Source organism: Gymnogyps californianus, chromosome 3 (genome assembly GCF_018139145.2).
Source record: "Gymnogyps californianus isolate 813 chromosome 3, ASM1813914v2, whole genome shotgun sequence".
NCBI lineage: Eukaryota > Metazoa > Chordata > Aves > Accipitriformes > Cathartidae > Gymnogyps > Gymnogyps californianus.
This window is the reverse complement of record NC_059473.1, coordinates 22,622,519-22,646,684: the sequence shown is the minus strand read 5'-3', so window position 1 is coordinate 22,646,684 and position 24,166 is coordinate 22,622,519. Positions and strand designations below refer to the sequence as shown.

At 40.4% G+C, this 24,166-nt stretch overlaps 1 protein-coding gene across 1 annotated transcript; it reads left to right on the top strand.

Annotated features, from left to right (window-relative positions):
* Positions 1 to 843: 843 nt before the first annotated feature.
* On the top strand, positions 844 to 23,615 carry RRP15 (ribosomal RNA processing 15 homolog). The gene is made up of 5 exons (XM_050894211.1): positions 844 to 907; positions 4,383 to 4,657; positions 6,561 to 6,658; positions 7,506 to 7,707; positions 23,374 to 23,615. Exons 1-5 carry the CDS (start codon positions 844 to 846, stop codon positions 23,524 to 23,526), a joined length of 792 nt encoding a protein of 263 aa, XP_050750168.1. The 3' UTR covers positions 23,527 to 23,615.
* Positions 23,616 to 24,166: the final 551 nt, after the last annotated feature.

Genomic DNA, 24,166 nt, shown 5'->3' with positions numbered 1-24,166 from the left:
CTCTAGTGTAGAAAAAACATATTCAAAACAGTATGTGGAAGCATCAGTGTGCAAATGGTATATCTTTAAGAGAATGTAATAAATGTTTGTCTTTTTTTTTTTTAATTTGACTGAATGAAAAGCCAACAGAAGATAATTTCAGTTTGTCATTCCTCTCCATGTTGAGAACTGTCCCCCTTTTGGGCCTTGACCCGAGTTTTCTTAGGGCCACCAGCACTGCGAAGGTAGGACTTCAAATTCTCCTTCCCACTACGCAATCCACAGCAAACACAACATCGATTTATTTTTATCATTGCCATGTCCGCTGCGGCTCCCAAAAGCGTAAGAGAGTAACTAGCAGAGAATAACCAGCCTGGGCTTTGCTGGGTTTGAGCTTTTCCAGGGGTACTCTCCACGCTTTGGCTGAGATATAGCCTTTCTCAGTGCACAGAAACATGAGGCCACGTACCAGTGTCTGAGTGGTGGTGACCCCAAAACGACGACCCCGAAGGCCATTAACAGCCCGTGGAAGAGAGGCCCACAGGCTTTGCCCACTGCTGGAAGGAGCAGCAGCCCAGTGCCCGAGACCCACGGACCCCCCCCCAGGCCTGAGGGAGAGGTGAAGCCCAGGCAGACCTCTCTGCTTTATTTATTTTTTTCACTTCTATCGCTTGTTCAGTGAAAAAAAGCCGGCAGATCTTGCCACCTCTGTAGAGCTGCCTACGCGCCTCTTCAAGCCCGCGGCCCACCCCGGAAACCGCCGCCGCTGCCGCCGCTCGGCTGCCCGGAACCTTTGGAGCCGGAACGCAGATTCGCGGCGCGGGGTCCGGGCCGGAAGATGGTACTGAGTGGACCCAGGGGAAGATGGCGGCTGCCGTGGCGGGCCCACGTGGACGCGGGGCTGCGGCGGGCGAGGAGGCGGACAGTGGTAACGGGCGCTGCTTCCCCAACGGGAGCGGGAAGGGGCGGGAGCGGGAAGGGGTTTGGGTCCCTCTCTGCTCGGACGCGCTTCTCAGGCCTCCCCGGCCGCCGAGGGCTCCTTTCTGCCCCGTCCGAGCCCGCCGGTGGGCCCGAGCCCCTCCTTCCTCCCCTCCGGAGCCTGGGCCGAGGGTTGGAGCCGGTTGGCGCGGGGCGGCGGGAGCTGAGGCCGCGGCCCAGCCGCCTGCCGAAGCCCCTGCCCGGTGGGGTGGAGGCAGCGGGGCGCGGGATGCCCGCGGGCCCTGCCTGCGGGGCTCCGTGTGGGTGGCTTTCCCGCGGTGCCTGTGTTGCGCCTGCTCCCTGCCCGCCGGCCCTGTCCTCCCTGCGCTGTCGCTTTTGGTGTTTCTCCGCTTAGCCCGGGGAGTACCGGCAGCAGCTCGTTTATTCCATGGGCCCACCAAAATAACTTTCGCTGCCATGTGTCTCTGGGGCACCCCTTTCTTGAGGGGGCGGGGAGCGACTGGGCAGAGCTGGACGAGCTCCGGGGTGCGATGGTCTGTGTGTCTGCCTCTGTCTGTCTGTTTGTACGAGACGGGGATCTGCTTCCTGCTCCGAAGGAAACCCGTGAGATACGCCAATTACAGTAATCCACCAGGAGAGCACAAACACACTCATACTCTGTCCTTTATACAGGTTCTCCACTCATTCTTGCCTGTTCGTGTGTTGTAAGGGTATACCTAACTAGTTGTGATCGCTTCTTAGTTATATCAAGTAATTGGATGTTTTAGGTTTTTTTCTTTATTCTGGGAGGAATCAAAGTTGTGGCCGTTTGGAGCCGTAGCTCACAGTGGTTCTGTTTGGTTTGAGGGTCAAAACTGAACCTAAGGGGAAGCCTTGTGTGGGAGCTTCTTTCAGAGCTCATTTCTGAATGATTGCTGTTTTTAACTGTGTCTACACCTAGATCACTGAGCAAGTTTAGAAGAATAAAGTATGGAGATGTATACATATATTCCCCCCTGCCCCCAATTAAGACTTTTTATAGTAAATCTATGCCAAGCTTCAATCTTCACAATTCAGAATAGAGCCCCAGCTCCTACTTCTGATAGAGTTAATCTAGTTTAAATTACTTTGAAATACCTCTGCTTTATCTCATGCTGTTGACAGACCCTCTGATGTATTAAAGAATAAGTCATGGCTGGTTGTTGAAGCCTTGTTCATCTTTCTGTAATTGTTGAAAGCAAAATGTTGTTGGTATTATCCGGCATTATCCTCCTATTTTATTGGCAGAGAATATTATGGAAAGGAGACTAATACATGCTTTTGCAATTTTCCTTTTTATAAGTCTGATCTGGTTTTTATGGCTAACTGTGGAAGTTGTTCCTAAGCAGCGTGTGGAATTCAGGTTTGGACTTTTGGTAGCTGTTAGCTTTTGTATGTATAAAAAATCGCAAGTAGGGGTTAATTCCTTGTTTAAAAGCTAGGTAGCAATATTCTAGCATGGACAAGGCCTAGGGCTGGAAACTTGACAAATTGTTTTACGTGTAGGAACCAGGATGTGGTGATGCACCTACTTCTTTACATGCAATGGTTTGAAATTTTTTTAAAATTTGGAAATCAGGATATGGAGACATACTGATATCATAAAAAGGATGCCTTTAAGTAGCTTCTGAATGCGTTGAACAAACTTGCCACTTACAAATTTCCAATTTATAGTAAGGACTGTTGAAAAAAAAACCCCATAATTTATCCTGCATGGAGCGTGACACAACACTGTGTTCACCTTGGTGGTGATAGTAAAAATCATACTGATATAGATAACGAAAAAGTATTCAGTAAGTATTATTCTTCCACAATTGTGATATAAACACAAATCTTACCTCTTTCCATGTTGATAACTAAATGCTCTCCAATCCTCTAAACATGCCTGGGCATTAGAGGCTTTGTTTTAAATTGGTTAATGCCACTGTTTTGCTGCTATGTTGGGTTTTTTTATTGGTTCAAAAAGGCACATGGAGAAGGCAGAGTAATGAGTTAGTCTGGCAACAGAGTGTGTGTTTATGTTTGCTAAGTAATTAAATAGGCAATTGATTAATAGGGAATATCATTAATAGCTGTCTGCATGGTTTTATGGAAAACAGGTCTTGTGAAGCAGTCCTGACTTCATTCTCTTGATTTGGTTGATAAAGGTAGTTCACAGGATATAATAGTGCTTACAAAGTAAAGCACTTGGCTCAGTAGTACTTAATATTGTGACTTTAAAGTAGTGTGAGAGTGGTAGATGGATGAAAGCCAGTCAGCTGGTATCTCAGAGTTGGTGGGGAATTGTCCCCTTGCTGGTGGGACTGCGGAGGTGTCAGAAATCAGCCTCCTTCTGTCCAGCACTTGATTTGCAGCCTTGAAAGTTGTACATAACATAATTAATTTCAAACTGTTGGGTGGCACAAATATTAGTGGAATGGTAGTTAATAGTGGCAGGACACTTTTATGCTCTGCTGTTGATTACATGATAAAGTGGGTCCACTGAAATAACCAAACATATTTTAGCACACCCTAAACATGCAACCCATTTCATTCTAGTTAATCATCTGCGCCGTTAAAGACTTTATTTTTGCTATTTGACCCACTGAAGAGACTAATGAGGGAAGCGGTAGATTCTTCATGTGTTTGATTTGCCGTCTAGTTGCCTGTTCTCTCCTGTCTTGCTGTTGCTTGATTCCAGACTTCAGTATTTTAATTCCTCCTTTTCTGTTTTGAAGGGGGCATAGGGTAAGGAAACTTGAATTTGGGGGTGTTTTATTTGTGTATCAAGAACTTGAGCAGTTACTTACACCAGAAAAGCTCGGTGCCTCTGGTTTCTTTTGAGCTACCTGACAACTGTCTTGATTCTTTATTTCACAAAGCAGTCTCCCCTCTGTGTTCATTATGCTTAGGTAATCGTATTTTTGCTGACGTTATTTTCCTTGAGCAGATTTTGCTTTCACGTAAGAAATGCCCCACCTTCAATTTAATCCGTGTGGCTGTTTGCGTTTAAACACTAGATGTCACTGTTGCAGTTTGTGTATAAGTATGTACATCCATACATATATGCACCCATACGTGTGTGTATACACAGTCATAAATTATAATTTTTGAACTGGAAAATACAGTTTTTTTCCCAAAACTTGCCACTCCTAAACGTCAAAATATTCCTTAATCTAATAATAAATTTCCAAGGCTGCCTTCTCCCTTTTACCCAACCTCTTAAATCACTTTAAATCATCACTGAGATGAGCAAGCACTTGCACTGGATACTTTCTAATAAATTCATTATGGTGGTGTAAGCCTGCTTGAGGAATTACTTGTAACAGCAAGCAGTACATGGCCCTGAACTTGGATAACATTTACATATGGAGCAAATTAAGCTAGTGATGGATCCTTACTAGAAACAGAACTCCTGATACTTTTTGTTTTGTTCCTTTTTTTTTTTTTTTTTTTTTTACCCCTAGATTCTGAGTTAAGCTCAGGACTTCCAGAAGACAGCTACTCTTCAGGTGGTGAAGCCCTGGACGGTGATGATGAAGATGAAATGGCAGCCCTTGGCGATGTGGCTGAAGAGGCAACAAGCTCCAAAGCTGGCCCAAGTGCAGGCTGGGCAGATGCCATGGCAAAAGTGCTCAACAAAAAGATTCCGCAAAATAAGTCCACCATCTTGGCCAAGAATAAAAAACTGGAGAAGGAGAGAGAAAAGGAAAAACAAGAAAGGCTGGAGAAGAGAATGAAGGTGAGAAAAAGAAGCAGTATTTCGTTGTGCAGTCAGATGGGGATACATGCAAGATCCCCTCAGCAGGGATCTGGGAGAGTGCTCTGAGACTGACTCAGTTTTGGAATCTCTCCTCCACAGTGATGTCAAGTAGCTTCAATTTCTTTACTTTCCAGTCATGCTGTAGGGCTTTTTCCCTCACTGCTTTTTCTGGGCCATCAGGCAGGCTCATCTTTGGCAGCAGGACTGTTCCAGTCTGTCAGCTTAAGGTGTTTTTGTTGTTGAGAGGGTGAAAGCAGCTGCTTTAAGCTTAGTTTTCTAATTGCTGTTGTTAATTTGGGGTATAATTCACTTTGTCGGCATTACAAGTTGAAATAGTTCCCTCTCATTGAAAGTGAGAGGGAGAAAGAGAAGAAAACTGCTTTCATTTAAATTCTGCTGCGACTTCCACAATCAAAGGCCTCTAGGTTGAGATTGCAGTAATCATTGATGTGGTTGTGAATTGTTGTTTGCTTCCCTCGATGATTTTCCTGGTAGGAGTTTTCTGTTACAGTGTCTGTGCCCTAAATTGCTTCTGGTTCTGAAACTGTTATGAAGAAAACAAAACTATGTTGGCAATTAAGTCACTTGTTTGTGTGTCTTTAGCAGAACTTTTAATTGCAGGCTGTGATTGATTTACCTTCAGGCTAAAAATACATTAATAGTTCTAATGTCTCATCTTACCAGTTCTGTTTCAATAGGATAACCAGGTTATCCACCTGACAGTCTGGGACATGCTGTGGTTAGGCCACGGCCTGCCTTTTAAATACAGAGAGCTTCAGTCTGGATCTGCTCAGTTATTATTGTCCTAAATACCTGTTCTCATCCAGTAAATATGTGGGAGTACTGCAAAGCAGAGGTGGCGTGCAGGTCCCCAAACTGAGTTGTTTACCCTTAGAAAAACTTGAGAACAGTCTGCCTTCTATTAATTTCTTGCTGATGGAAGCTAGAATAGGGTAGTTCTTTTGATAAAAGGCCAAAACATGGTCATAAACTCACAAATTCGTAGTAGTCTGCCTGGAATTATAAAGATAAGGACTCTGAAATTCCATGAAAGACTTGTTGCATAAAACAGACTTAATGCAACATCACGAGGTCTAGAACACTGTTAAATTGTTAAAAGGGGAAAAAAATATTTCACTACCTTACTCCTGAAGCAGAGGCTGGGAAAATACAGTGTTCTCCTATTGTAGCAGAAAAAAAGCTGGTGGTGTTGTGGCCCCTGGTAATGGGAAAGCAGATCAGTTTGGTTTTTGAAACAGAGCGCCTCAAAAAAAAAAAAAAAAGACAAAAATCAGTGTTGTGCACAGGAGTTGTTCTCCGGTGGGTACTTGGTGCTCTTCCTGGTGTTTGAGTTCTGCCCTTTACAGACTTCGCTGTGCATTACTGTCAGTCACAAAGCTGTACCATGATTAATTCAGTGGGGGAAGTCAAATTCCTAAGGCTCAAAATGCGACATGCCTGTCTCGATAGACACAGGATTTTATTATGTATAAATTTCTCTGTGATCAGCTTGTGAAGTCTTGGAGTTGAAAGCTGTCTTTGAATAATTTCCTTGTCTGTAGCAGTCAGTATGAAAGCATTTGAGTTTTTCTAGACTCCTTTTGCTTGTCTTCAACCAGAGGCATCACTCTGGTGCGACTCTTTTCTAGTTTTTGTTACAGAAGGCAAGTGACTTTTTGAGATTTGACCGTGGCCCCTTGTGTGTCAATGCAAGTGACTCGCCTCAGACCTGTTGTCCAGCCCCATATTGGAGCTCCCCTTAGCCTCAAACCAAACTGAGCTTTATTATCTTTTTTTTTTTCCTCTTGCTACATACTCTATCAGAGTATGCTGCATTCTCCAATGCTCCATGTTGTTTCACATAACAATATTTATAATGCAGCTTGATAAAAAGCGGGAGTGGGAAATGATGTGCCGAGTGAAGCCAGATGTTGTCAAAGACCGAGACAGAGAAAGAAATCTTCAGAGAATTGCCACAAGGTAAGAGTTTTTCTGAATGCTTTCCTTAAATATATGTATATCGAAAAAAGGAAGAAAAGGCCTGCGCAGGTAATCTGTTTCCAATCAGATTGAACTCTTAAGAAGTGACTAGCAGGAGCAGAGTGATTTATATACAGGTCTGCATTGTACAGTCTCAAGTTCAACAAAATATTTCAGAAGCTTTATGAAAGAGTAAAAATTTAGATGGGAATGTAATGTTTGGTTAACCTAAGTGCTTTGTTGGATCCCCTCATTTTGTTAATTTAATGCTTTAAAAACGCAGAACAGTTTGTTTCTACTACTCTTTTTTTTCCTTCTCTGCAGAGGATTCACCAGATCCGTGTCTATTAAGTTCAGTTGCCTGTTCTGTGTTGCGGTAGTTTGGTGTTGCAGAACTAGTTGAACACCTTAATGTGCTGTCTGTATCTGTCTCCTTACTCATTCCTCTGCCTTGTCCCCCTACTTCAGCTGCTCTTAAGATCTTGCCTGAGGAATTTAATAGCTGATTGTAGGACGAGTAACACGCTTCTGGGGATGAAACATGCTCCCGCACTGATCTCAGTGCCGTGTTACCATGCTTACTTTGGGATCTGAATAGTTATTTGTGGATTTGTTTGTTTCTGGTTCCTAGCAATAAGTGTGAAGGAAGAGTGAAAATTGAAAGTCTCTTACATTGTAGTAAATGTTACTTCTTAACTGAATTGAGGTTCTAAGTAACCATTTTGGGGAGCTAGAAGCCATCCAGCATCTGCCCTGATTAGTTGCTTTGGTAGAGGGTTCATTTCTATAAAGGGAACTTGAGTTAAAAACTTTGTTTTGTTTTGTTGGGTTTTTTTCCCCATCCCAGAGGTGTTGTACAATTATTTAATGCTGTGAGGACACACCAGAAGAACGTTGATGAGAAGGTGAAGAAAGCTGGGAGCTCTGACAGGCAGCGTGCTAAACTGCTGTCATCTGTTTCGAAGAAAGATTTCATCAATGTTTTAAGAAACATGGAGGGTGGTAAAGGAAGCAAGAATCCTGCTGGAAAGGCCACAAAAAGTAAACAGGTAGGCTTTGTCTGGGAGAAAAAATGCATACAAGATACCTTCTCAGTATAATTATTGTCCGTTAATGTGCCTGCTCTTCAGAACAGCTGTGATGCAAGTGCCTGGGTTTTTCTGAGACTACTTAGGAGGGGAGCAAGTAGCTCTTAGCCTGTTTTCCCTGTCTTTTGAGTATCAAGGTACAAAACACTGGAAGCTCTTCTGATAAGACATCAAGCCTTGTGTACAAATAACTTGGTTTAGCTGTGTGTTTAAAAAAAAGAATATGAAAAATTGGATTTTATCTTGGATTTTGCACCAAACATGGAACAAACTGCTAGATTTTAGTGGGTTGTGACATTCGGAATTTGGCCAATAGTAGTTATCAGCTCTTTAAAATTGTTAAAGGCACGGGGGCTTTTCATCTTACATGGTGTATTAGACTGTACTACTTGTGTGTACCCACAGTTTTGGGCATTTCAAACTCACTTTGTCTGGATGATTATGTTGTCTGGATGATTATGGTATCTGGAACTGAAGGGCTTTGCCATACAAGCGAATACCACAACAGAAAGAAACTGAGACACACTAAACATTATATGTAGGCTTTTCTTTCCCTAATTCTGTGTGTGTGTTAGGCTGATGTGGTTTTATTGCTGTTACGATGTTTTGGAAAGAAGTATTTTAACACATTCCACTTTTTCCAAACATGCTCAATAGAGACACAGTGTAGTTGGACTCATCCAACTCTTTATCGGTTCTTTCAACTCACCAAGTAGCTCAGGGTTGAAAACAAGTTGCTCAGACATACTCTTTCTCATATTTCAGAAGCTGCACGTTTTTGAAGCGTATTTGTGTTCAGGTTTGAACTTTGTACTTGGTAGTGGGTGGAATACTTCTGTTGGCTGAGACTCGCAGCACTTAGTTAAGTGCTTTTCTGTGCCAGGAAGAAATACTTTAATCAGTTGGGAGACAACAGTTTGTCATGTGTTTTTTGTTTGTGTGCACTTGGGGAGCATGCTGAAACACTGCCTGGCATGAAGACCTCATACAATTTTCATGCAAGTGTAATATTAAAGTATTTTTAAAATTCTTCAGATAATGAGAACAATTTAGCGTGATGCTGACACTTTATTTCTCCTTAAATAATTCCAGCTTGCTTGTTTGGGTGGGGGGGCGTGTGTGTTTGTTTTTTGTTCCCCCCCCCGCTGGAATAGCAGAACCACATCAGAATGATAGCAGTGCCAGCTACTATTGTAGTAGACATTGAATCAATAGCTGAGCAAAAACTAGGACCTTTTTTCTTTGTGTCAGATTGTAGCAGGGCAATTTTCTAATTACTAGGTCAGAAAACATAGTTTGCAAATGTTACTATACTATAAAAAAAAGGTCTTATTTTGGCAGCATCAGTAACAGCATATTTCCATTAAAGTGTTCTGGAGATGCTTTAGATGCTGGCGGGTTAGTGTTTTTTGAGTATTGATACAGGTGCTGCTTTCACATTGCTTGTGAACAAAAACTTCAGATTTTGGAGTTTTTCATTAATATAAGGCTATAGTTGTAGGTTTGGTTTTTTGTTTGGGGAGGGGATTGGGGTTTTTCGTTGGGTTTTTTGAATAGCCAGGTCTGCCTGGATAGACCACCCCCCTCCCTCTCTTCCCTGTTGCATTTGCTTCAGTGACTCTCCATTCAGTGCTGAACGAAACTCTTTAATAATTCCTTTTCAAGCTGTTCTTAATCTGCCTTATTTTCTCTTGAGAACCTATCTTACCCATTTAGCAGGCTCCCATCCTCGTAGTTGTTGATGCTTGAGGTTGTGGCCAAAATCTGATCTTCAGTCTCCTCCTCAGAATTACACAAACATTTAGCCACTGAACAGTACTGCTGGCCTCCACTGTCATATCTCTGCTTCTTGGTCTTTGAGGGTTTTTCAGAGGGTAGTAAGCAGGGATGAGGCTTTTGGGTGGTGAATTCCTTGCAGCAGGAGTTTGGTAGGTTGTTTGTGCCATCTGAAAGCTTTTCTTTGTTTGTTTTGCTTTTTTTTTTTTTGTAATAGCAGCCTGCTTTGTTTTTAGCAGTTGAGAGTATGGCATGTATTTCATTTTTAAAAAAGAGGGGGGAAATACATTTATTTATCTCAACAAAAACAATGGAAGAGATGCCAATCCCAAACTCCAGGCACTCTGCCATCAATTAAAATGCAGTCCAGAACAATAAAAACACTACCCCACCCACATAAAACAAGCAGTCAGCAGGAAAAATAGCAGAATAAAGTTTTACCAGGGGAAGCAAACCTTTCTTGACTCAAGCCTTGTGCTATGAAAGGAGACTTGACTGTATTTGTGAGAATGGGCAAGTGCTTTTTCTTACTCTGCAGTGGTTTTTGAATGTAAAATTTCCTGCTGTATTTTTGAAAGTTTGGTGGCTTCTTCCAAATGTCAGGGGTTGTTGAAGAAACCCCTCATAAAGCTCTGTTGTGGTTGACTGTTTAGTTGGGTATATGTATGCGTGAGAAAAAGAAATTAAATGCTCTGTAAAGGCCCATCTGTAGCAGTGGGATTTCACGGTAGCACAACCACTTAAAAATGTTTCTTCTCTATTTCCATCAGCTTCATGCATTGATGGGAAGGACAGGTAACCTGTGCCTGTGAGAACATTGTTTATAGTCTTGTATACTTTTAGCCATTGGCCTAAACATTACTTGGTGTACACCCACCCAGTGTAGCTATGAAAGAAAGATTGTGAAAATTCTCCTGTGCCATGTGAAACTGTAGCCCTTCTTGGGGTTTTGTGTGCCCAGATGGGAGTAATTACTTTTCTGAGCTGGAGCCAAAAACTTTGCCTTTCATATCATTAGCTGTTTATCAAGGTATTTCTTAATCCTTGCTGAGCCAGCTGACTTGTGTAATATTTTTTCCTGTTTTTTTCCAAGGTACTGTACATGATGCTTGCCTCTGGGTAAGATCATCTAATTTCCCTCCCCTCACCACCTTATCTGAAAGCCTTGCAACGTGCAAGAAAAATGTAATAATTTTCTTTTCATAAAAAATCCCACTTGTTTGTTGTTTGGGTGATTTTTTAAGTTTTGGGGTGGTTTTTTTGGGAAGCATTTATTGGGAGATATGAGAGCTTTCAATCTTGTTCAACACAATCCTTACTGACCAGATTTTCATTTCAGTATGTGTTGGTTGTGTCTTGCAGCTTACCACCTGTAAGATACTATAAGAAACTTTATTAAACTACAGGTTTAAAAAAAGTACATATCGGAGATGCTGTCATTCCAGCCCTAGAGGCTGAAGTTACCTTTATGTCTATAGAAGAAATACAGAAGTAGGTAGTGGCAGTAAAGGATTCCTTGCAGGAATCCTTTGTTTTCTTTAGGTCCCTAAGAAATTTCTGGGTGCTCCTAGGATTGTGGATTAGGGAAGTACTTTTGCTTCCCAGGTTGAGTGATGTTTCTGATCTCTTAGAGTTGCACAGACATGTTAGCTATGTAGTGAATTACATGAGGTCTTGAAATCTTAATTGCAAGAAAACAAAGAAATTCAGAGTTAACGTTCCTGGAGCAGCCTCAACTCTTCTCCCTTGCCGCGTATCAGTTACAACAGGGTCCTTCAGTACTAGAAGCTCTCTTGACTTTTCGCTTGTTATTTGTGCTACTCCCTGTAAAGCATTACTGGGTGGTAAAACATTTTCTAATGACATATAAACAACTGGCATGAAAGTTACAAATATTCTTTCTGACAAGCACAACCTGCACTCATCAACCTTTAATTTTGAATTAGGTCTTTGTAGCATGGTTTTCTGAATCACCTGTGTTTGCTGCAACTTGTAAGTTTTCTTACACCAAATCTGTTGCAGAGCATTTCAATGGTGGAAGTGAGAGCAGGATTTCCTGGTCTACTTCAGTAACCGTGATCCAAATTCTGCAAGGTAATTTTTGTGTAGACTGTGCTGACTACATGACTTGGAGGTACAATTTGCTCCCTGCATTGTGATGGCATCTGGAAAAAAATGGTGTATTGGTCTCAAAACAGTACCTATTCTAAAATAATTTATTGATGGGAAGGAAGATGAGCGGAGAAGAATACAAGTGCTGTTTCATGTCAGCTATTGCTCATATGGGACTTGAAATAAAACACTTTTCCAGAAAAGTTCCTTCTGCCTGAAGTGTATTTTATAAATGCTCCTAGTGTTTGGTAAGTGATTTGTAAACACAGTGATTAGAGTCAGGTTTACTATAGATTTTTCTTATGTTCGTAAGACTTTTAATGTTCATAAATATTTTAATTTTAAGCAGTAGTTTGAAGATTGTTCAAGGGCAGAAGGAGTACTACACTTCTGACTTTGACTGCTGTTCTTGCTGGGACACAAGAAGTGGCATGGGGGCTTTCTTTTTTCAAGTTTGTTGGGGATATAAATGTGCTTTCCAGCTTAAAAATTAATCTGTTTAAAACCTGTGAGAGCGACTGCCTTCTTTTTCTTGCAGCTGCATAAGTACTGGCCATTGGCATATTGTTCTGCTTTTTTCCACAGTTTCCAGAGTGTAGAAATGGGGGGAAAAAAAAAGATTATTTTCATCCATATACCTGTTTGAAGGGACAGTAGTCTGAACAATTGCTTCAACCACCTGTAGGAAATAGTTTGTTTGTGAAGTATGGATGAAGGCATAGACAACTTCTAGAAATTTGGTAAGGTGTATCAACATCCCTTTTAATCTTAAAAGGAAATTTTTTTTCTTAGGTGATAATGACATTGCAGGGTAGCAGAAGTTTATTACTACAGCTGTTGTGTGCTGGTTTTACAGAATTAATTGAAGGAGTAACCAGGCGTGCATGTATTCCAGCAGATTTGAGGGGGCAGCCAAGTATTAATTTAGTTCAGCTGCAGCCAGAGTAGATGCGTTCTCCCAATTTTAATAAATGTCTTCCCATCACATGCACAGAAACTTTTAATTTGGATTCCTTTATAAATTGTGCATTTGTATCTGTTTTTCCCAAATGTGTGTACGTTCTCTTGCAGGTCACCTTGTATATGTTTGGAGCTGATGCTTTTAATGTAGTTTTTTTGGTTTTGTACCAAAAGGTTGCTGACTACCTAATTGTATGCTGTATTCTGATTTTTATCCTCAGTGATAAATGCAGTGCAGCCTGCCACCAGTTTGCTATATCCTAAATTCCTTATCTTAAATTCCTTATGTTCTTTAAGGTAAAGAGTTGTTGTGCACTATTAGAAGTTGTTTGATGGCGACATTTTTACTTTAAATCTGTTTACGGGAAGATGTATTGACTTACCCAGTTTGGGTCATCAGCAGGGTTAGGTTTTTAAGATGTACAAGCTCAGTTCCCTATCTGTTGCCACAGCTGGTAACACATGTCTGTGTTAACATGGGAATGTAGGTCTTTGTCAATATTTAAATGTGTATTTGATTGATAGACGTCAAGAACTTGACACAGTGAGTTCAACTCCAGATAAGAGGATTAAGGGCCATGTGACAGCTGTATTTCACTAGGTTCACCCTTTTTCCTGTGTTTTTATCCTCAGATTTCCCTTTCTGCTCTCTCTTTCAGATACTTGATCAGAAGTCAGGAAGGGAAAAAGATTGTGATTTTGCACTCTGTTTCCATCAACGTCTTTTTTTATCCTCTTGATGTTTTATGTTCCTGACAGATTCTTTCCCCCGGCACCTGAGGGCCAAGCACGCAGCCTGGCGTCCTGGTGCCTAATGTGAGAGCAGCCCTGACAACTGCTCGCACAGAAAGACCAGTTCCCTGTTTGTTGTCATGAGTCACGCACAGTCCAGTTTAATGCTGTCTTCTAAGATGCAGATAGCATGTGATCAGTGAGGACAGATATTTTAAGAGAATTTGGATACTAAATGCTTGTCATATCTACTGAGGTGATGACCTTGGGTTTGGGGAGGGCAGTCCTCCAGATGTTTATAACTTGGCCAGATCTGGGAAAATGTTCGTGGAGATAGCAAAAGACACGTTCCCAGCTCCAAAATATATCCTTAACTGATTTTAAGTTCAAAAAGAATGAATGATGCAAGGTTTTGATGGATGCCTGTAGGAAATGCCTCTCTCTTTCCTCCTTAGAGCTATAGACAAAATATTTTCAGTTCGTCTTTCTGTGAAAAGGGATGAAGTGATTTTAGTTGAAACATCGCGAAAGCCTTCAGCATGAAGCAGTTGAAGTTTGGCAAATTTTGTAAGTGAATATAAACAGGGACTTGTGATTGAAATGTCAGGCAATACTGAGGCAGCTCCATCTGTCATATTTGAGACTAACTTGCCTTGCTATTTGATTGTTAGTGCACGAGATACTGTGATGTTCTGTTTTCCCAGAAGATGTTGCAAGGCTTTTTTTCAGTAAAACTCTGTCTAAAACAACCACATTTGAAAAACTTGTGGTATACATCTTCTTTTGATCTTCCTATAAGTATACAAAGCACAAAAAGTCAAATCCTATTAGACTTTTATCTGGTAAATTGAGTTGGAAGCCTTATAAAAGCAGCTCTTCACTTTTGGCTTTGGTCATAACTCTCATAGGCAGGGCAATGTACCTAGAGAAAAATATATCTAAACACTTCATAAAGTTGTATAAAAAAAATGTTTTCTGGAAGTAAGAAAGATTGGGTGGAGCTTGTCTATCTGAACAAGTTTGTTTCCCCCATCTAAGCATTTTCTATTGGAAATTATCTTGAGAAGTGATTCCGTTACTTTGAAGTTTTATTAAGGTATTAAATGTTCTGATTTCCAGAGTGTTGAACTAGCAGATGTGTATTATAAATGACCTCTGTGGGCACCTACTCATCTGTTTATCTTGGTAGACTTCAGGAGTGGTGGGGTCAAACTGCTTCCAGCTTCCAGTGGTTAGAGGGTTGCTGAATTCAGTATTTTTTTTTTTTTCCTATGGGAAAATCTGGCCAGTTTTTAATGAGTGTTTCTGAAATTTACTGAAAGCTTAGAAAATATACTTTTTTTTTTTTTAAACCTACTATTATTACAAATGATACTAAAGCTGTCTTCTTGGAAAGATCTGACCTCTTTTCGGTTTGTTGCTGAACCCTGGACGGTATTCTGCATGTGGTCTGTGTCATTTCTTCTCCACCTGCAGGCATTGGGAAAACCCATACAGAAACCTAGAAGGAGATGGAAGGGTCAGAAATGCAGAGAAAGGGTAGCCGGATGGCTAAGATAAGGGATTGGGATCGTGGGCAGTTTACATATTCCCTCTTCAGGTTTAAACTGCTTTTAGAAAGCAGCCTGGGAGTGTTGAGGGGTATGGTCTGTTCCTTAATGAGTTTGCCACTCACCCATGATAGTGTGAGGGAAATTACAGGAATATAAAATCAAAGAGACTTGGATTTGCAGACATTTAGGATATGTTGCAAAAGCCATTTAAGTAAAAGCGGGGGCAATGAAGGTAGGGAGGTTTAGCCAGACAAGCTGCTTAGTAGTCATAAAAACTTCAGTATTTCATATTTAGCAATAAAAAGACACAAAAACTAGTTCTTTGTGGTTTGGTGGTTTTTTTTTTTTTCCTCCCCCTCCTGCCTCATAGTTTTTTGGATCCCTGTACTTGTTTCGGGACTCAAATGTAAGTGGAAATCCTGAGTCAGGAAGAGGAGGCTTTTTATTAGCCCCACTTCTTCCTCATCAGCTACTCTGTGAGATGATTTCTTAAGTGCTGGAAGTGAAGGACTTGGTCATTAATGTGGCCTTCGTTGTTTGAGACAACCTTTTGTGACTCACTCTGTTATGCCTCTTGCTGAATCATAATGAAAAACAGTGGTTGATTTCAGCATCACTTGTAGGAAATAATCTGAGTCACATTCAGATTATTCAAAAATCTGCAAGCTGCTAATTTAATCTAAAAAAGGAACAAAAAATACTCCAAACAGCTGTGGGCCTGCATGTTTTCTCACTGTGCCAACAGGCAAGCTTTTATAAAAACCTGCAGAAAATTTTAGGTACCCAGCTGAGATAGTGGATAAGTGTCTTGCGTAAATGGGTGACATCTGAGAAAAATCTGTTGTGACTCGAAAATGTTTGTCTAAAGTAGACTGTTGAAAGACATTCGTACTTGAGTTGTGAGGGGTAGCACATTGAAGGCCTTAGTCTTGACCGGATGCTTAGGCACTCTTGCTGTGTCTGCATATTTTCCAGGTACTACTTGATGGTTCAGGAACTGTGCAACTTGCAACAAGGATGTCGTGGAGCTGTGTAACGTTTAAGCTGATCTTTAAACTGCATCATGTCTTTCCTGCATGTCGTGCAGGAAATACACATTAAGAAATAAGGACCAGCTGACAGAGAGAAGTCTTTTTTTGTCACTTGTGAGAAGTTGTGTGGCATTTCTTTCAGGGTTGAAATGCTAAGTATCTAGAAAAGTTCTTTTTTCCTTTATTTTGAATCCCATCCAAACAGAAGAATTCTCAGTTCACTGTTTTCCTTTTAGGAATAACGATGGAAGCTGGTAAGGAGTCATCCATGTAAGTTTGCTCTTGGTAATTAACCAGTATGCTTTTTGGTACAAAATGAACAATATTTAGCAGACTGGTTACCTGAGGCTCATGATTAGCTAGCATGAAAAGCTATTCTTTCCGATGGACAGCATTGTCTTTTCCAAGTCAGAACTATGATTCAACTACTTTGAATGCATAACTTGCTATACAAATTTTTGTCTGATAAGCAATGGAAGTATAACATGTGTTGCTTTAAATACAAAAGTCTTGATCATATGTTGTTTTCAACCACAGCACTCATTGTGTCTTTATGTCAAGAATTAATTGATCTTGGTGCTGTGCAGTCTTTGCTCTAAGGATCCTGTCGTTCAAGTAGATGAAACATGAAAGCTGTGTGGAGACCTACAGATGACGAAAGGGTAGGAGTAACAGGTGAATACTGAGATAGTAGTGGCCAGTATGGGAGGCAGTAATTTCACTGTCAGTAGTATAACTGCTGATAAACAGGCATTGCAGATGTGAAGGTAAAAGCATATAGATGAGGATGATGAAGCAGTTTTGTTTTTACAGGAGGAAAAAACAAACATGACTGAAAATGAGCAGTGATGGCATACTAAAAGAGTATACTGTCTGGAAACTTTCTGTCCTGATGTGTTGCATGATAACCTAATACAGGGAATGTGTTATTTCTCTCTTTCCAGGTATCTTCTCTGTAATAATTTGCAGTCTGCTTTGAGCTAATTTTAATTTGGTACCTACTTAAAAATGCTTACTTCTGGACCTTTTTTCTTTTTTATGTCAGTGGAGTGTTTTGGCCTGACAGTTGGAAAGACACTGATGTAATTACTTGATATTCACGACATTGTCATTTTGCCTTTTATTTTACAGAACATGAGTTACAAATTACAGAATATATTCCACAAGCAGAATTGTTAGTATGGGTAAAGGTAACAGTTCATACCTGTGTTGTAACTTAACTATAAAATTGTTTCATTAGGTGAGGCTTATTTTGAAGTGAGTTTTTATTTGAGTTTTTATTTTCTGTGAGTAGCTCCTGGGTGTAGCATGCTCATGCTGTTCATCATCTCATTAAAATGTGTAAAGGGAATATCGATGCCAGTATGGCCAGACATTGTCTTGCAGCAGTGTGTGGTAAAATTCCTTGTGCAGCGGAAGGATTTCCGAGATGGCTGCTATTGGCGCTGGAGCACAGCATGGGCTGAGGAGTTCCAGAGCATCCTGTATGCAGAAGGGCCCTGTGTTACGCTTGAATTCTTAAAGTATTTTTGCTTGTTCTGACAGAAATACTGATTGATGAGGTTTCTGATGAACTAAGGCTGAGGAAATCTGTTCTCTCATGAGCTCTTTCTGTGATTCTTCTTTGCAACTGAGCATTTAATAACAATGCTAATGATTTTTCTTCTTTGCTTAAGTCCAGATGAATGCTTGTTTTTAGAAATTCTGTAATTCAGTTCTGACCCCTCTAAGGTTGGGGCATGTTTAAGCCTCTGCGTGCCAACCCAAAGCATTCCTTCTCATTCACACATCCCCAGTTGTAGTAAACCCTAGAGGAGGATGTGAGGATGGGGAGATTCCTCATGCAGGTCATTAAGCTCTGGGTGGTCTTCTGGCTGTGCTCAAAAGGAAAATCAGTATTTGTTGTGCTTGTAGTAATAATTCCTGTGCGTTACTTGCAGAGAAATTTGAACAGGAACAGCAGGTTTCAAAACACACTGTAAAAAAATTTCCTTCTAAGATGTATTTACTAGAAATGCCAGTGCAGATTCTGGTGTGCACAAGAGACCTTGTGGTCTGAGTAAATCTCCTGTGCCACTGTTGATATCCGCAGTATAGTGTCACTTCAGATATACCAAGGCAATTTAGTTCAGTCGCTCTAATTTCTCATTCAGAGAGAGGATGCAAATGGGTATTGAATAACTCTTACCCTAAGGAGTAAATGATTGTGCAGAATTATGCTGCAGCAGAATAGACTTCTGTTGTGCAGCTCGCATGTTCTGCAAGCTTGAAAATGCTTCCCAAAGTACTTTGCTGTGAGACTTCAGCTCAGAAGTTCAAGATAGTAGCGGTACGGGATCTGTTCTCAGTTTCCAGATCTGTGGTTTGTTGTCTGTTTGGGATCAGGTGTACACAGGAACCTTTCTTATAGTCAAGATCTCACTGTAATTCAAATTAGATAAAGTTGCAAGCAGCACTGATGATTAAACCCAAGTATCATTTATGTGTTAAAAATCATTACATTTTGTTTTCTGCTTATATTGCTGCTTTAGATACTTCAGCTGCAGTTTTCTTTATTTCTTCAGAGCCTAGAGGAAACTTATTTTCTTAGCCTGTGATCTTGGATATTCCTGAAAACGAATTTAGGAGAAATGATTATGCTGGTGTTCTTTGTTTTCCATTTCCTCCCCCACTTCTACCAAGTGATTTTTATTTTATTTTATTTTATTTTTAAATTGGGATTTAACACACCTCAGTGTATGCCTATCCTGTTTTTTTTTTTTTGAGCTAGGTTTAAACCAAATTGCGTGGGGATGAGAAACAGAATAGCAGCAGTCATTTGGAGCAAGATGTAGGCTGGCAGGGAAAGTAATTGTCAGATGTATGCGAGAATGCGTTTTGGCAGTTACGCTTCTTAACTTCCTCATGACAAAAGCCTCCCTGTATTCAAGGTCTTAGATGTTTGTATTGAGCAAAACAGAGGAACCTGGGGAGGCAGTTCAAATTAATTAGACATGTTAGAATTGTTTTCTCAGGGCTTAAAGTTGTTGCTTGAGAGATATTTATGTTAGAAATTCCTTCCCTGACAGGTACAAATAAACGTTTATTGTATGTGATGGTAAAGAGAGATGCCCCTGCAAGCTGTGGCATTTCATCTTGTACAGGGAGCAAAGGCGTGGGAGCCCAGTGTGCTGATTGTAATTCCTAGGTCTGAAAAAGGTTCATTTGTTAATACCCTGCAGTTACTGTCTTCTGGATGCAGGCTGTAGGGGAATCTCTATGGTGATGTAGGTATGTTTGCTGTTTTACAGATGGCAGAAACTAGGGTATGTTCAAGTGACACGAGCTCGTGGAAAGCGGAGTGAAATGCTGTCTTTAATCTGTGCTCTGATTTCAAGACATACCTTTTAATGTCGTTACTTACCAATAAGCATTATGGGACTTTGGTCTGCTTAGGGTTCTGAAACACTCTCACAAACTTTCCTGCTCTAGTATTAGGATGTTACTATGCCAGTAAAGCAACAGATGAAAATGACAATGTCCTGTGACTTAAGACAGACTGAACTTAATTCCCTTAAGCTTTCAAAGGAAGCAGGCTTTGAGCTAAGGCACTCGTTTGCAGACTGAAGCAGCTATGTGCAGTTACAAGTATCCTGCTGCTGCTGCTTCTGACAACTTCAGAAGGGGTAGAGAGGATCAATCTCCCACCTGAGTGGAAGTGCAGTCTGCCACAAATCAAGTGTTGAGTTTGGCAGGTGTCAGTTGAAGATACTTACTGTAATGTCATTTACTAAAAGTGAATTACGTAGCTCCATATTTTTTCAGTGGTAAAGAAATGAGCCAAAACAGGGAGATTTGTAACTTTATCTTGATCATATAGCTGCTGATGATGCCATGAGGCTTTCATAGATCAGTTCCTCCAAAAGCATCCAGGAGGGAATTCCAGCCTGGATCCTGGAAGGGACCGCTGTTTGTTCTAGGTGACAGACCTAAGCTTTGTTGTTTGGTGCGTGAGTGGTTGGCTTTATTAGGACTTGGCTAAGAATTTCAGTTCATCTTGTCCTGGTGCAGATTTTACAGGGTATGTGTTCAAACTAGGATTAATTTGGGAAATATGTCCCCACTACAGAGCCCTACTTGTGTTAGACTTGAGCTAATGCTGTGATAGCTTAGGTGGCACACCAAGCAGGCAAGATGGTGTTTGTTTTATTTATATGATCTCTTCTCAACTGGACTATCTGTCTGTCCCAGCAAATAAGTATCTGCACTAGAGTAACCACACTGCATGTTTTGGTCTGTCTTATTTCAGCTCATGATAACAAGTGCATCACCACGTACCGGTGACTCCTGAAATATTTTACTAGCTGCTGCCTCTCAGACCTTTTGAAATAGGTTGACACACCTTCAGGCAAAGAACAAACCCATTCAAATGTATGTATAAAAAAGGAGAGGGAAAAAAGCAACACCAGCATTTTTCACTCTTCACTTTACCGAAGGATCCACTTTATGTAGCATTACACACTAATGTTTATATAGCCTGCTTTGTTTTCGTTTGGGGATGTTCAAAGGAGACTTCAGTGTTGTAGTGGAATGTGGGAGATGTGGATGAACAGCTGACTGAAGTTCAAAAGCAGTTGTATAGAATGAAAGCTGGTTTATTTTCCACGTGCCAAGAATCAGTTTTGTTTTATTTAGATGAAACCAGATTATGGCATTGAAAACCCAAGTGTATTAACATTCTTACATAAAGCAAGTTGGGAAGTGATGTTACAGTTGAACTAATTGTTAATTATACAAATACTCTTGCTGCATATTTTCTTAAGACTCCAGGAATGTTTTGTGATACAATAGATTTGGGGAGGTTTTTTTTCTGAGGGGAAAATAGAGCAGTAAATGAGTTAGGAATAAAGATACTAAACGTGGGGTTTTCTTCACTTGGGAGCATGCTTAAAATTGATTAAATATTTGCTTTCAAGCATTTAATCTTCATCTTTGAGGCACAGACATGCTACCTCTGTCTTTCTCCTTAGGGCTTGTTGTAAAACTCTATTCAAACCTTTGTGGTGCCTTACATAGTGGGTAATGCTGTGGAGGATCAGCATCCCTCTTTTGTTGAGGTCCTGCTTTTGTCCTGTTGTTCACTTGACATAGCCAGAAAGCAGGGCTAATGGTTGCTGAATAGTAGCTTGTGATGAATTTGAGTATTGAGCTTTTCAAACCCTGAGCCTTTCACTGTCATTACTGACAATAATCTACAGCTTCTGTGCTGTTTAAAAAACAAAACAAAACAATCCCTGTTCTGCGCATCTGGGAAAAAAAAATGGAATCTTTGTTGGTTTTATTATTATTTAAAAAAATAGGAAAATGGGATTGTTTTGTAAGGAAGATGGGATTTTTCCATTTAGGTATTTCAAATTTTACTCTGTGGCATGTTCAGACAGTAATTTATAAAAGGTCTGGGATTAAAAAAGAAGCAGCTTGATGACTTGTAATCTTTTTGACCTGTCTCTAGTCTGCAAAGGTAAACATATAAAACAACTGAAATACAGTTAGAAGCAGGGGGAGGGGGGAAGCTACCCTCTCCTTGTGTCCCAGAGCAGAGTACTGGTGTATGTACTAATACAGATTATTCCCATGTGAACATGTTAAGGTCTGCCTAGGGACCTACCTTATCTGTAACTCTTTAATTCCAGGTAATTGATTGCCCTGTCTGAGACGATTTCAGGTTTTATTGGGTATAGCATTTGAAGTGAATTGCTGCAAGAGTGGAAAATGGTTAGGAGGCACTACCCTGGGGAGAAGGGGGATTGTTGGGATGGGAGAGTTGCTCTTAGGACTAGGCATTAATGAGAGCAGCTGTGAAGACAAAAAAACCCAAAAAACTAAAAGAAAACACAGTGCAAACATCTTGAGGAACAGCTGTAGAGTTTCTCTTTTTTTGAACTAGGCCCTGGGAGATTCCTTTTGGGAAGGAAAGTGTTAAGACTTGTTACCCTGTTTTTGTGAGAGTAGTCTTTCAAAAGGAACTGCAGGAGAAATCACATTTAGCATTTCTGCTTTGATTACCTATTAAAAATACATATCTTGTTTGGCAGACTTTTTGCACTCAAATAACTTCTGTTGGTGTGATATGATGTGTTAAATTTACAATGATGGACCTGCATTTTCTCTTCTTCATTTCTCCTGCTATTAAATTCTATATGCTGCTCTCTCCCAAAGATTGCATGGGCATCAGCTTAAATATGCTATGATTCTATGTATCACATATTCCTAGATGCATGACAAAGAAGAGGCATGAACAAATGTTTACAGCGATCATAAATTTACTACAGGTTTTGCATCTAGTAAGCAAATCTGCATCTGCAGAGGATGCTGTAACAGATGACCCCATCTACTGTACGGTATCAAGAGGTGGTAGTTACTTAAACTAGGGGGAGTCAGTTGAGGTCTGTCCTTTTGAGCAGGGAAGTGGGAAAAGCACACCTGAGATGCCTGTATTAACTTTGTTTCAAAGACCCTGCAAAAGTAAATTATTGTTTTCAGTGCCCCTGATTCCATTTTGGTAGGACAATTTTTTGCTTGCCTGCTGGACACTGAGCCATGTTGTTCCTCAGAAGTATTTTGCTACTAAGGCTTAAACCACTGAAATCCTTCTTCAGTACATTGAACAGTTTGTTCCTTCAGTCAGAACATAGGAATAGCTTCAAGCTGTTCTTTAAAATTGTTGCCACAGGATGGGGCTGTTGCACTATCCAAGCATGATCTGTCACTTAGAAGAACTGCAACCAAGCACTGTTTTCAGTGCTAACCTAAAACTACACTCCTGTCACTTTTTTTTATTATTTACCAGTCCGTGTAGTGTGGCCTCAGTTTATCCACTTTCAAGAGGTAGGAAATTTGGAGTAAGGTGTTGTTGGCTTGCAGAGTGTAGATCAACTTTGTTTCTTTTAGAGGCAGCTTTGCACCATATGACAAGCCCAGGTAGTGAGGTAATAATCCACATAAAGGGGATTTGGTTCACATATCACAGAATATGTTAAATATTAAATTTGGGGGTTTTTAAGCCTTTATTAAGTCCATATTTGTGTTTTAGAAATGTGCCAAGAAGTGTTCTAATGAAGCAGCACCTGGGGGTTAATAAATGATATCATGAATCCATTCTGATTGCCAAGAAAGATTTTAATAAAGGAAGCCATGCCCAGGGTTGACTGTTTCATCCATGAGGAATAGTTGTTTTGTTTCCATATTTCTATTATTGGTTGGTTGAAACAAGTTTGCTTTTTAGCATCAAGTAATTTAGGATCGTCCTGCATATTTCTGTGTACCATTTGCATAAAGAGCTAGCCATCGGTAGGTCTGCCAATGCAAATTGTAAGAGTGTGAGAGGTGTTATTTTGATTGCATGAAGAGCTTCCATCTTTTACTGCCTTTCACATTCATCTCGTCTTCCTCTGTTCCCTCTTCTCCTCCCCTCAAACATTCAGGGTGAAGTGAAGTCTGAGGAGGGGCCAGAATGGAATATACTGCGTGATGACTTCATGATGGGAGCATCTATGAAAGACTGGGACAAGGAAAGCGATGGAGAGGGCAATATTGAACAAGGAGGTGGTCTGAAACAAGAAGATGACAGTGACTGAATGAAACTGAAAACCATTCAAGATAATGTTTTATCTTCTTAACTTTGTTTGGATAAAAAGTCAGCATTCTGTGAATGTACAACACTTGGAGGATCTCTTTTTTTTTTTTTTTTTTTTTAAAAAGACTTGCACAGCTTTGGAGTGTTTTCTCCTCCGTGTCAAACTTTTATTTAATACAGCTTCATTTGCTATACTGAAATCCTGAAATATTTTCCAAAACATGTATAATTTTCAACATATTTCCAAAACATTTTGTGCAGTCAAAATAGTGGCACCTGCCCAATGAAAGAAAGATTTTGCCAAGGTCATTAAAAGTTTATACATTAGTCATGGCAATTGATGTATTAGTGTGCCTGCATTTCCAAATCAGTGTTGCACTTTGAAAAGTTGTTAGCGATTCGCAATAGAAATGGCTTACAATAAACACAGAAATGCCGTCACCTTGTAAAGTTATCGGACTCCTATAGAGTCTTTACTACTTTAGCCAGAAAAGGTTTTGTAGATAATAAAGAAAAGTAACCATTAATGTGATAGTTCTGGTCTTGGAGCATTAGTTTGATTGGAGACAACTCTGGAAACATAATTGTAAAAAGAGAGACTTGACCCTACTGATGGGCTTTTTTTTTTTTTTTAAATATAT

Excerpts from the sequence above, each read along its gene's own strand:
- RRP15 (XM_050894211.1), top strand. The coding sequence starts at position 844 with ATGGCGGCTGCCGTGGCGGGCCCACGTGGACGCGGGGCTGCGGCGGGC. Across the intron at positions 6,659-7,505 it reads CTTCAGAGAATTGCCACAAG|AGGTGTTGTACAATTATTTA; the intron begins GTAAGAGTTTTT and ends TCCCCATCCCAG. Across the intron at positions 7,708-23,373 it reads AGGCCACAAAAAGTAAACAG|GGTGAAGTGAAGTCTGAGGA; the intron begins GTAGGCTTTGTC and ends TCAAACATTCAG.